Source organism: Penicillium canariense (assembly GCF_028826845.1).
Source record: "Penicillium canariense strain IBT 26290 chromosome Unknown utg000008l_segment0_segment0, whole genome shotgun sequence".
NCBI lineage: Eukaryota > Fungi > Ascomycota > Eurotiomycetes > Eurotiales > Aspergillaceae > Penicillium > Penicillium canariense.
The window spans coordinates 1,332,826-1,345,646 of NW_026622735.1; the positions used below are offsets into that span (position 1 = coordinate 1,332,826).

Below are 12,821 nucleotides of genomic sequence, written 5' to 3' on the forward strand. Positions count from 1 at the left end.
AGACTGATCTACCTTGAAAAATAATAATATAAAGAACGTTGAGACCCCAATTATTGTATTTGATTGGATACGAAACATCTCAAGTATAATAAGTAACCATGAGAAATAAAACTCATTAAACCATAAACACAAAACACCATGCACTTGCAACTCTCAAAAGAAACAAAAAAACCGACAGGAAAGAACCGAGATAATAAACAAAAGAAGACACATCAAGTCATGATCTATCAATCACTCAAGGTCTAAGCCGAGGCAAGATACTTCAGCACACTCTCGCGCTCCTCAACGGGTAGCATAGAAAGCACCTGCTGCACACCACGCAGGCCACCCTCCTTATTACCAATAAGCAGCGACGCAACCTCGGACGCAACGCCCTCGGTGCGCATAGACTCCACCTTGCTCTGAACAGCCTTCTTGTTCTCCTCGTACCACATAGCGACCTTTTGGTCGTTGTGCTCGAGCTCCTCATCCAGCATGCCAGTCCACGCGTGCAAGGTGCGCAGGTGCGTGGCACGGGGGGACTCGGCTGAGACGTGGGTGGCGCCAGACTCGGAGCCGGCAGTAGACGAGGGGATTGCGCCGGCGGCACCGGTGCGGGGCGCGGGGGTCGCGGACGCAGCGACCATGCGCTTCACGATGAGCTCCTCGCTCAAACGGCGGCGCAGACGCCAGTAGAAGAAGCGGCGGGCATTCTGCCAGCGCAGCGGGGCGCGGATAGTGTTCTTGGCCTGCATGCGGCCGGCGCGGTCGTGCAGGTCCGCAAACTGCAGAGCGACCTGCAGATACACGGGCAGCAGCAGCTCCTCGCGCTCGGCCATCTTCGCCTTGATGGCAGACAGCTGCTCCGTGGACAGGGAGGTGTCCTCGAGCGACCGGCGCAGCTCGCCATAAGTCGCGTCCAGGCGAGCCATGGTGTCGAGCTGTTTGTCGCGGCGGTACTTGATGTTGACGATACCCTCCGGCTCGAGGACACCGCCGCGGGCGTCTTCGTCGGCGTACATCTCCATCTGGTCCGGGTTGATGGTTGGGTCGATGACGACCCAGGAGCCGCCGCGCAGCTCGCCGAAGGGCGGGATGTAGACGAAGATGGGTTGCTCGTACTTGACGAGGGCGTCGACGATGTATGAGCCGTACTTCAGCACCTCGTTGTACATGTCGCGCTGGCCGCCGGAGAAACCGCGCCAGTTCGCCAGGATCATGACGGGCAGCTGCTCGCCGTGGTTAAAGTCGCGCAGCGCCTGGGCTGTCTTGTACGCCGAGTTGGGGTACCAGACACCACCGGCCTCCATGCTGATCATCTCCATGGAGTCAGGGTTGGCAGGATCGGCCGGTGTGATATTCTCAACAGAGCGGGTCTCGACAGCGATGACACCGATGGGGATACCGCCGAGACGGGCACGACCGACGACAACGGTGCGGGCCCAGCCACCGAGCGCCTCCTCGAAGGAGTCCTTGTCGAACAGACCGGGCAGGAAACCCTCTTCCTCCTGCTTACCGCCAATCAGCCAGCGGGGGTCATAGGCCTGCTTGGGCGGCGGGAAGTAGGCAACGTCGCGGTCCCAGTCATCGGACCAGGGGCGGATGGGGATAGGAGCACCCTTCTTGTCGGGGACGAAGCCCATCCACTCGACGATCTTCTGGACACCCTCGAAGTCGTCCTTGGCGGTCATGTGCGAGACACCATTCTTGTACATGATCTGGGTACCACCCAGCTGCAGGTTGGAGGTGTACACCTCGCGGCCAAGCAGCTTGTTGATAGCCGGGGCACCGGTCAGGATGATGGGCTGGCCCTCGACCTGGATGGCACGCTGGCCGAGACGGACCAGGTAAGCACCAATACCGACGGAGCGGCAGGTAACCAGAGTGATAGTGAAGATGTCCTCGTAAGCCTTGGAAGTAGCACCGGCAATAAGACCAGAGCCCTTCAGACACTCGACACCGAGACCGTCCTTGGCTCCAATGACAGTGGTGATCTTGTGGCGGTCCTCGCCCTCGTCGTGGATCAGCTCAGTGATGACCTCCTTCTTCTTGCTGGCATCAAAGCGCTTCTTGACCTCGGGAGTGAGGTAGAGATACTTGAAGCCAGCCTCGGGCTTGTTCACGTCGTTCCACGCAACCGAGAAGTACGGAATCAGCTCATCGGCCATACCAATGCGGGCACCCGAGTTGGCAGACAGGTAGATGCGCGGGATACCGAGCTTGCGAGCGAGCTCAGTGCACTTGTGGAAGAACTTGTCTTCCTGGGGACCGAACGAACCGATCTGGAAGGTGATGTCGTTGGCGACGATGATGAAGCGACGGCCGCGGGGGTACTCGGGGGTACGAGCGGTGACAATCCAGCCGACCATACCGTGAGAGTTGGTACCCGGCTCACGAGAGACCTCGACGAGGTTATCGGTGTCGTCGAAAACCAGCTCGCTGTAGTCGATGCACTCACCAACGGCCGGGCGCTGTGAAGCCAGCGAGGGAATGTTCTCGACAGCCTTGGTCCAGCTGTTCTGGAAGGCCTGGCGGAACAGCTCGGGGAAGTCGTACACGTACTGGGTGCCCATGAGGTGAGCCTTGTACCGCTTAGGCTGGAGCCACTCCTTGGTTGGGTAGGGGGTCGACACGGGACGCATGTGCATGGAGCCGAGCTTGTTGGTGCCACCAATGCTCTGGAAGATCCACTCGCCCTTCTCGGACTTGCGCTCGATGTACAGCTCGACCTGGATGATGAATCCGTAGGTGTTGCTGATGATGACACGCAGAGGGTAGGGCATGCCAGTGGTGGGATCGGTGCACAGAATGCGGATCTCAGCACCGGTGACACGCAGGCGCCACAGGCGGCGGCCGAAACGATCCAGGAAGCCAGCCAGAGCCTGCTCGACGTCAATGGGCTGCAGGTTGAAGACGGGGGAGAAGTTGATGAAGATGTGGTTCAGATCGGAGTTGTTGTTGCCAATAATCTCAAGAGCATCCAGAATGTCGTTCATCAGACGGTCAGCCTCCGAAATCAGGTACTCGGCGGTGGGGATGTCGTCACGGAGACGACCGGGGCGCACCACAGCACGAATGAAGTAGCGCTTGTCGACGGCCTTGTCATTCTCAGGACCCTTGCCAATCGCCTCATAGACATGGATGTTGCGGTTCTCAGTGAAAACAGGCTTGATCTTGAACTTGGACAGACGGCCCAGCTCCAGCTGGAAGGCCAGAGCAGGCTCGCTGTGCCGGATGCTCTCATCCTCCTCGTAGGTAGGGCCACGGAAGGTGAAGTAGCCGGGGTACACTCCCTTCTTGCCGCAGATGAAAGTGACACGGCGGATGCGGCGGGACAGGAGCTCGTCCTTGGCATCGGCCAGCAGCTTCTGCATCTGGCCCACGATCTGAGAGTCATCCTGGTCCTCGATGTCGCGGATGGCGATGTTGAGCACACCGGTAAGCTCGTCGTTCTCGGTTTTCAGAGCGGGGCGACGCTTGCCCTCCAGATTAGCGATCAGGCCGTTGTCACCGCCGCGCTGAGTCTTCGAGCCGGCACGGGGGAAAGCCTCCAGAGCCCTGGACAGATACTCCTCTGCATCCTCGAGGTACTGAATGGGAATGATGACACCCTTGCGGATGGGATCGCTAGACGGATCGTTAACCAGGTAGGACATGTCGCTGATGGAGTTGATCCGCTTGAAGGGGTTAATCTCCGCAGTGGGGGTGCTGGGGGTGGAGGGCTGAGTCGAGGAGAGAGAGCCGAACTCGGGCTGGCCGAGCTTGCCGAGGGAAAAGTCCCAGGACAGGATGGGAGGCTCGCCGGAAGCGCTGTAGTCGATGCCCTTCAGAGTGTAGGCACGGTAGGCACGGCGCACGTAGACCTCCAGGGCAGCGAGAGTCACCCAAGGATCCGTGTGGATAAAGAAACGAGGCAGGACATCGAAGACGGTGTACTTGGAATCCACGACCTCTTTGAGGACACCGAAGTCGGGCTCACGGTGCTCCCACCCGGTCTCACCGTAGCGGGACTCGACGACTGAGGAGCGCAAGATGTGCTCCATCTGAGACAGGCGCTCCTCCAAGGAAGGCAGAGCACACTGAATGAGGACCTCACGGGCCTTGAGGGTAACCTTGGCAGCAGCGCGGGCCTCCAACTCGGTCAGCTTCTTGAGGATGGTCTTGAAGTGCTTGCCGACGTTCTCAACGTTGGGTTGGTTGGGGCGGTACATGTCCAGGATGGCCAGGACCAGGTTGTTCTTGGAGCCAATGCGACTGTGAGAGAGGACAGTGAAAACAACGCTGGTGATGTCATCCTTGTTCTCCTCACGCAGCTTCAGAATAACATCCTCGTCGCGCTTGGTGCCAGTGCTGAACAGCTTCTCGACCTCGTAGTACTGCTCGAGCAGACCAATGAACACGTTGTACTCGTTGGTCTTCAGGCCATCCATGTACTTGTTGATGACCTGCACCAGAGGCAGGAGAGTGGTCTTGAGGATCTCGGCATCAGCGGGGTTGACGTTCTCCTCAATGAAGCGGACGATGGTCTTCTGGAGCTGCTTGGCAGGGAACTCGGCCTTGCGGGCCTTGGCCTTGTCGACCAGGGTCTGCAGCTGAGCATCCAGCTTCTGGGGCATGCGGGAGTGCAAAGCCGAGGACTGGGCGTTCCACTCGCCGTAGGGCAGCTCGGGGTTGCGCAGGACGTCAACCAGCTCCTTCAGGGTAGCACCCATGATGACCTGGTTATCGAAACCGCGCAGGATGTTCTCCAGAATGCTATATTGCAGGAAGAAGCGCTGGGGGGGCTTAACACCGACCACGACGGGGGGGCCAAGATCGGGCAGCTGGCCCGTGAAGGGCTGGGCATGTTTGACGCGCGAGGGGTCATCCAGAGCGAGAATACCGAGGATGTCGCCGGCCTCGAGGGTGGCACCGGGCTGTTTGATGAGCTGCACAATACCGTCCTCCTGGGCAATGAGGGGCATGTACATCTTCATGACCTCGACCTCGGCATACGCCTGGCCAGCACGGACGTGCTCGCCGTTCTCCACGGTGAACTTGACCAGCTTACCGGGGGAGGGGGAGCGCAGCTGGGTAGGGTCGTTCTCCTGCTCCAGAAGGCAGGTCTTGCCATCCACGCTCAGGCGGGTGGCAGCAGGCTCCTCCTTCCAGTAGACGTTGTGACTGCGGCCATTAAGCAGAACCAACAGACCACCGTCCGCCAGAGCGCGGACACCTACTGAGCACTTGGAGCCATTGATGAATAGGTGGTAGCTATCCAAGCTGGCACGGGTAGCAGTGAACTTGTAGCGAGAGCCCTCATAGATGAAGTCCACCGGGAAGACGGTCTTCAGGATGTCCTTGGAGGGCACCTGGCCCTTCTCGAGACCCTTACGGTACTCCTCGACACCAGCCTCGCAGGAAAGGTGCGCCTTGGTGACGGCACCGCAGATAACAGCGACATAGGGGTCGGGGCGCTCGGCGGTCAGCTTGTTAGAGATGAGCTGGTCCAGCCATCCAGTGGTGATGGTGTTGTCCTCGAAAGCGGGAGTCTCGAGTAGCTTGATCAGATACTCCACCGTGGTGCGGAAATCACCCCGAATGCTGAGCTCCTTCAGGGCAACGACCATGTGCTTTCGGGAAGCCGAACGGTTCTCACCGTAGGCGAAAATATGACCGAACTGGCTGTCGGAGAAACTGTGGATACCACCGGCGGTACCGACGGAGAAGTAACCCCAGACATTAGACGAAGAGCGGAAGTTCAGCTCGTGCATGGTACCGCTGGAGGGCTTGAAGCCCTCTCCGGGATCCTCGGAGGTGATACGGCAGGCAGTGGTGTGGCCCTTGGGTTGGGGGCGACGCTGGGTCTTGAAGCTCTCCTCGCTGGAGAAGTCGAAGTCGATCTCGGTGGAGGTGTTGGGGTCGACGCCGTACAACAGACGAATGTCACGGATCTGGTGCAGGGGAATACCCATGGCAATCTGGAGCTGGGCGGCGGGCAGGTTGACACCGGAAACCATCTCGGTGGTCGGGTGCTCGACCTGGAGACGGGGGTTCAACTCGAGGAAGTAGAACTTATCCTCCGCGTGCGAGTACAGATACTCCACAGTACCGGCAGACACATAGCCGACCAGGCGGCCGAGGCTGACGGCGGCCTTCTCCATGGCCTGGAAGGTAATGGGCTTGGCGATGGTGACCGGAGCCTCCTCGATAATCTTCTGGTGACGACGCTGGACAGAGCAGTCACGGCCGAAGAGGGAGATGTTGTTGCCGTACTGATCGGCCAGCAGCTGGACCTCCAAGTGGCGGGCGTTCCCGGCAAGCTTCATAATGAAGATGGGCGAACCGGGGATCTCGTTGGCGGCGGCGTTGTACAAGGACTCAAACTCCTCTTCATTCTCGACCTTCCGGATACCCTTACCACCACCACCTTCAGAGGCCTTGATCATGACGGGGAAACCAATCTCCTTGGCCTTCACCAGACCTTCTGCCGGCGAGTGGGTGCAGCCACGACTGTAGACATCATCCTCCACCGTCACAATGCCCTTGTCATCAATCGTGACCTCCTCGACACCAGTGCCGGACCAGGGGATACAGGGCACACCGGCATGCTGTGCGACAATGGTAGACGAGATCTTGTCGCCCAGGGAGCGCATGGCCGAGGCGGGGGGGCCAATGAAAATGATCTTCTTCGGCGAGGCCGCCAGCGACTCGGGTAGCCGAGGGTTCTCGGAGGCGTGACCCCAGCCGGCCCACACGGCGTGGACGTCCATGCGCTCGGCCACATCGACGATGAGCTCGACGTTGGCATAATTATTATTATTGGTGCCGCCGGGGACCTCGACATATTGGTCGGCCATGCGGATGTAGTCGGCGTTGGCGCGCAGGTCCTCCGGGGTGGCCATCACGGTGAACTGGATGGCACGCTCGTTGCCAAAAGTCTCGTAGGCCCATTTCCGCACTGATCGAATCTCCTTGACAGCGGCGATACCGTTGTTGGCGATGAGAACCTGTCGAGGCGATTGTCAGCCATCCCACTCTCCTTCTCCTAAAAGTGCGTTTTTTTTCCCGCTCCCTCGTTCGTCCACGGAATGGGATGTTGGGGTGGAGGGTGGGGGCTTGCTGGGGAAAACTCACCGATGTAATGACAGAGTGACCGCCATTGCGGGCGACGAAATCCTTGATGGTGCTGGGCGGTGCTACCTCGAGATGGTTGCCACCGATGAAATGTGAGGGGAGGTCATATTTGGCGGCGTTGGAGCTGCCGTGGCCATTGGCAGGCGCGCTGCCGTTGGTGATGCCCATAATGAGTATGTGATGGGTGGTGTGTGTGGCGGGGATGCAGATAAATCAGACACAAGGATCAGCTGTCCCGTGCAGGGTTCGGGGGGAAACAGCCCTTCGGCGAAGAATTAAACAGCGCTGCTGGAGAATAAAGGGATGTATAAAGCGTAGGTAATGTACAATCGGAGAGTGGCGGAGGGAAAAGGCCCGGTAGGTCGTCACGGGCGGAGAGAGAAAAGGACTTCCGTTTTCCTTCCAATCTGCAGAGAGACGTCTTGGGTCAGCCGCGAAGGTGAGAGGGGAATCGGAGAATCCGATGCTCGTCCCGGTTCCTGGTCCCACGTTTCCCAATGGAGTCTGCCGGGGCTGGAGCTGCTGCTGTAATGATGTGCTGATTTGCTAGCTGTGCAGAATGGCACGCCCGATGCGGACAGGGACAGTTGGAGTTCCCGCCGGGTGGTCGTTTGCGGCCAAACCGGAGACGAGGGACGAGGGACGAGGATAGAGGATGGTAGGGCAAGGCAGGGTAGCAGCGAGTTCAGGAGACTGGACTTACCGGGACACCAGAAAACCCGAGTTGTGAAGGGGGGAGGAGTGTGAGCTGAGGAGCGAAGGGATTGAAGTTCAATTCGAGGATCGAGGATTCGAGCCGATAGAAATGGCCCGAAAAAAAATGCTGAGGGTGATTTTCGAGTCCCACCCGCTCCAACGAAGCAGCATCCGAAGTACCTTGCCATACAAATTAGTATGGGCGGGTACCTGCCGCTCCTAGCTCTCGCCCGCCACGGCGCTTCCCCAACTCCCGCCGGATTGTTGGGCTGGTTCCACCAGCACGACCACCAGTAGGCCGGCCGCCCAGGAGACTTTGTCCCACCCTTTCAACGCCATTTCCCAATCAGACCCCCATCTATTTCCCTGTCCCCTTTCTATGATCCCTCTTGTTACATTTACCCCTGCCTACTACCACTCCGTCCCCAACTTCCAACCCTACAAAGGACCGAGTATGGGGAACGGAGCACGGAAGACCTATGGCACTCTAGCTCTCTAACGGCCCTAGCTACGATCCCGCCCCACCGGACTCGGACACCGAGTCGGCGACTTTGCTGACCTTGCAGTCGGAGTGCGATCGGGAAATCTGCAATCTGACCATCTACAAGCCTCGAACCCCTCTAGCCACCCGGACACCATACCCCGGACGCCCTGCCCCCATATGGCGGGTGTTCCAATCATTCCCCATGAACGTTTCTATACGCGGAGTACGGATTACTCTGCATCGCTGCGTTCATTCTACACTTTCTCACGTATCTGGCCCCACCATGTAACATGTTTCCACCGGAATTGCACTAGTCCCTTTCAGCGTTCCAGAGTGATCCTGACCCAGAATGTTCTTCCCGCGCGATGACGTTGTTGTATCCCTCCAGCGAAACGTTGAGGTCTCCGCACGGACCAACGGATGCGAAGACGACTCGGGGATGTCACTCGAGCGGGTAGCCGATCACAGTGTGCTAGCAACCGATGCCTGGCGAGTACCTCCCCCCTCCGTTTCTCAGTAGTGCCCCCTACCCCTTTTTTACGGTCGCAACCCTGACTATATATTATCATGCTCCATAACGATGGCTCACCATTTGATGATCGGATTATTTCTAGTCTGGTTCTTCGTTCTGAGGCTCTCGCAATGGAGCTGCCAGCTAGCGTGGTTCCATTGATTCTCCACACCCCGACGCCTATATACATCGGCTGGAACCAATGAACAGTCGGACGTGTTACCTAGGTCTACCTACCTAGATACATTGCGAGACCCCCTTTCATGATTCTCAAGACCAAGCAAATAGACATTGGTACTCAGTTCCAAACCTCTAGGCATTTGAAAACATACTTTCGAGAGTAAAATGGGCCGATACTAGATAAATGGGAGTCTCATGGTCCCCTACCCATTCTCGCACATTCTCCCCCACAACCCGCTAAACAGGCCACTGCCGCGTCGCGTGGATCTGCGGCCGGCATTGATACAGAGTAATACCGAGCACCATACCTTGTTCCTGGTTGAAGTGAGTGAGCCTGCGGGCTTCGAGCCCTATGCGGCAACAAAAACTATGCCAATATTGAAGCGGCGTCCCCTTGGCACGCGGCCCCAACCATCTGGACCGGTATCGCTGGACCAGTCTCAGCCAAAACTATCTCACCTGAGCGATCCTCTGGAGGGAAACCGAATACTTCTGTGGATCTAACGAACGTGACACGGATCGACTCTCTGAACGTCTTGTAAATTAGGTAGATAAAATGTACTACGGCATAATTCAAAGACATAACATCGTGGGTATTATCAAACGCCTCGCGACGTAGAAACAAAAAACGAAACACAAGATGCTGAGACACAGCTTAGGACGCCCCGGAGTCCATCCGGGGATACATAAATCAAGAGACCAGCATACCAGCACAAAGGCCAGAGCCGATCCAGTATGTGAATAGTTAGGTCGAGAGATGAGAGGCCCAAACAACCGCCGCAACAGCGCCAAGGAGAAGAAGAAAACCTATACAGAACGACGCAAATCACGGGGCGGGGGAGGAGGGGGGGGGATAGTGTGGAGAGAGAAGACCCCGTAAGGTCACGATCCAGGTGGCGGGATGGCACACAACGAGTATCGAGTAACGAGGTAAATGCAACCCCCACCCTCCCAGGAAAGCTTGTGCGAGAGAACGGCAGGCAGAAGAACCGAAATCAAATCAAGTCGGCAGACAGAAAGCCCTTGCTTATCTTGTGCCCCACCTATTCCCGTGCAAGGAGGTGTATGGAAAGCGGGGCATCAAATCACTCTAATAGGTCTCTCCGATGTCGCTTTGCTTCCGCTCCGGTGGTGGAGGAAGGTGGCCCGGCCCGATACTGGTCTTGAAGCTGCGGGGTGTAGGAATGGCCGACATGCCGCTGGTGGTACGTTTCTTGATTCCGCTTGGCGTGGCCGAGACCGAGGGCCGCCGGATGTCCTTTGGAAGCCGCGATGTAGTAGGGGTAGAAATGTCGAGGTCCTCGTCGATATTGGACATGCTTCCCACAGACGATGTCTGTCCAGCGTGGTTGCTCAGAGATGACCGGGGTCGGCGGCTCTCCGTGGTTGGATTGGTTGAGTAGTGGCCCAGTGGAGTCTTGGCGCCAGGGCGGCTCTGCTGACTTTCAGGGCGACCAACCGGCACTCCGGAGTGAACACTCTGGCTGAACGAGCTCCGGCTAGAGAAGCTTGTCCGGCTGCTGGGACGGCTATCCCCGGTGCGAGCCCCGAAAGACTGGCGATTCTGCGGGATGTATGAAGGAGTGCCTTCGCTATCTCGCACAGATGAGCCGAAGCTGCTGCCACTCAGTCTCTTGCGAGAGCTTCTCCGAACAGTGATGGTGGAAGGCACCGGGCTGTCTCCGATAACTGACCCTTGACGGGAATGGGGAGATCCACGAGATGATGTCTCCGACGGCGCGGGAAGACGTGACCGGGCAGACTGGACTCGTTCCTCCAGCTTTTGCATCTTGCCGATCAGACCACGGATCTGATACAACGAACCGGATTTGGGAAGCCCGGAGGGGCGGGAGGTCGTCGATCTCGACAAGCTGTTGCGAGAAGAGTAAGACATAGAGGGGGTAGAGCGACCGCCATTGCTGTAGGCGAGAGATGAAGTGCGGGAGTGCGCGGGCCGCGCCGGCTGGGCTCTGGCATTATGCAGGGTCCGCGAGTTGATCGGTTCTGCACCAGTGGCTCTCGTCCGAGGAAATGTGGGCGTCGCGTTGATAGACTTGCGGAAGTTGGTGGAGGCTTCCGAGATGGGCGGCGATGGTGGAGTGGCGGTCGAAGAGGCCAAGGTCGACTTGGCGGGGGGAGTCGCAAATACAGGAGACGAAGTGGCCGTGCCAGGAGAGCGATCGAAGATCTCTAGGGTCTGCGGGGTCGACGGGCTGCGGTACAAGGGGGTCGGCTTGCGACGACGGAACCCATGCCCCTCTGTGTGTCGCAGCTTCTCCTGGACAATCTCGGCCTCAACCTTAAGATCGGAGAGTTCGTCCCTCAAACGTTGGTTATCGATCCGCAAGTCCTCACGCTCCTGCTCTCCACTTCTCATCTCCTCCTCCAAAAGCACTCCGCGCTCGATGGCGATGTTATATTTGGACTCCATGTCTTCCAGAGACGAGGTAGTATTCCGGGCTTGTCGCTCGTAGTCGTCGTTGGCGACTTCGATATCGCGCAACTTCAGCTGCAGTGTGCGGTTGGCATCACGCAGGGAGGTGATCTCCTTCTGCAGGGTGTTTTGCACATTGTTCGCTTCGGTCTTTGATTGTTTGTATTTGGTCTGGACGACAACATATAAGTCACCGCGCTTCACCAGGTTGAGGGATGCATATGCACTGGGTATCATACCTTCCACTCATCCACCTCATAGCGCAAGTTGTCAACCTTCTCCCTTAGCTGTCGCTCTCGCTTCTCCTTGTCCTCCATTTCCTTCTCCATTTCTGCCTCCAGCTCAGTGCTGGAGAGCTGGAAATCATGCAGCTCCTCTTGGATGGACTCATATTGGGCTTTATAGTACTCAATCGTATGTTTGTCTTCCACACCTTTGGAGTCCCTCCCTTTAGAGGGTGAGTCGTCGGCGGCGGGCATCTTCCGCGTTGGGCACCGGGTGACGGGCCGCAGAGCAGATTGTCCGCGGGACCACCCTCCAAAAAAATTGATTCAATCGGAAAAAAGGCCGTACAAGGAGTCACCACACTCCCGATCACCCGCACGGTCAGTTCACGGGCTCATGGAGTGGTGGTGGCTGGCGCAAGTCAACAACCGTGCGTTGTTGATAAGAACCCCTCGGCGAGGCGGCGAGGCGGTGACGCAAATGATCGGGGCTTGTTGACGGTCGACTTTGGCAGTGCACCCTCCACCGAGAGAGCAAGAGGGGTAGAAAAGTAGAGACTGTAACAACGCGACACCAGTCAGACTTACCTTTTCTTTGTTGGGGGGAGAGGGGGTGAGACTCTCCGGTGGAAGGTGGTTGTTGTCGCAAAGCGGGATTGATTAGATCGGCTGAGTGTTGATGTTTCGGTCGTCAGGGGGCCAGTGGCGCTAACCTCGTGCCGGGCGGGCAGTTCTGCCATACCGCCTTGGTGTTTCTGCCTTGTATTTCTGGTGTCAAGGCAGTGTGATGTAAGTTAACGAGTTAGACCCCAAACAGCAAGTGACTGTAATCAGCCGCGCGATCTGGATTCATCCGAGGCGTCCTCGGGTCTCTGGAGTATTTCACCGTGTCTGTGAGTGTCGGTCGTGTTCTCACCGTACGTGCCTCTCTCGTCCCGCCCCGAACGAACTTCCCCTACCTTCCTCCTTCCTTTCATCCCGCCACCGATCTGGGGTTGCTATGCCCACGCACGGCTATCCTTGGATCGGAGGCTGATCGTCGCGATTGCTTCCACGCACTTGTTTACCTCGCCCCTCCGGTTCCCACCCACTGCTCCACGAAGTATACAGACTACTGTGTGCGATGATGATGCGATCCCCGTGCTCACGCCGGTTTTGACAGACAGATCGCCTCCGAGATCGTGGCCCAACCACCCT

The 12,821-nt window shown here is 57.8% G+C and overlaps 2 protein-coding genes across 2 annotated transcripts; both read right to left on the bottom strand.

Moving 5' to 3' along the window:
- Positions 1–242: 242 nt before the first annotated feature.
- On the bottom strand, positions 243–7,263 carry N7482_010428 (acetyl-CoA carboxylase ACC1; the record flags this gene model as incomplete). The annotated part of the gene is made up of 2 exons (XM_056692552.1): positions 243–6,968; positions 7,096–7,263. The coding sequence occupies 2 exons, from the start codon at positions 7,261–7,263 to the stop codon at positions 243–245; spliced, it is 6,894 nt and encodes a 2,297-aa protein (XP_056538509.1).
- Positions 7,264–10,056: 2,793 nt separating this feature from the next.
- Positions 10,057–11,879, bottom strand: nde1 (nuclear distribution protein NudE; the record flags this gene model as incomplete). The annotated part of the gene is made up of 2 exons (XM_056692553.1): positions 10,057–11,571; positions 11,640–11,879. 2 exons carry the CDS (start codon positions 11,877–11,879, stop codon positions 10,057–10,059), a joined length of 1,755 nt encoding a protein of 584 aa, XP_056538510.1.
- Between the last annotated feature and the right edge of the window lie 942 nt (positions 11,880–12,821).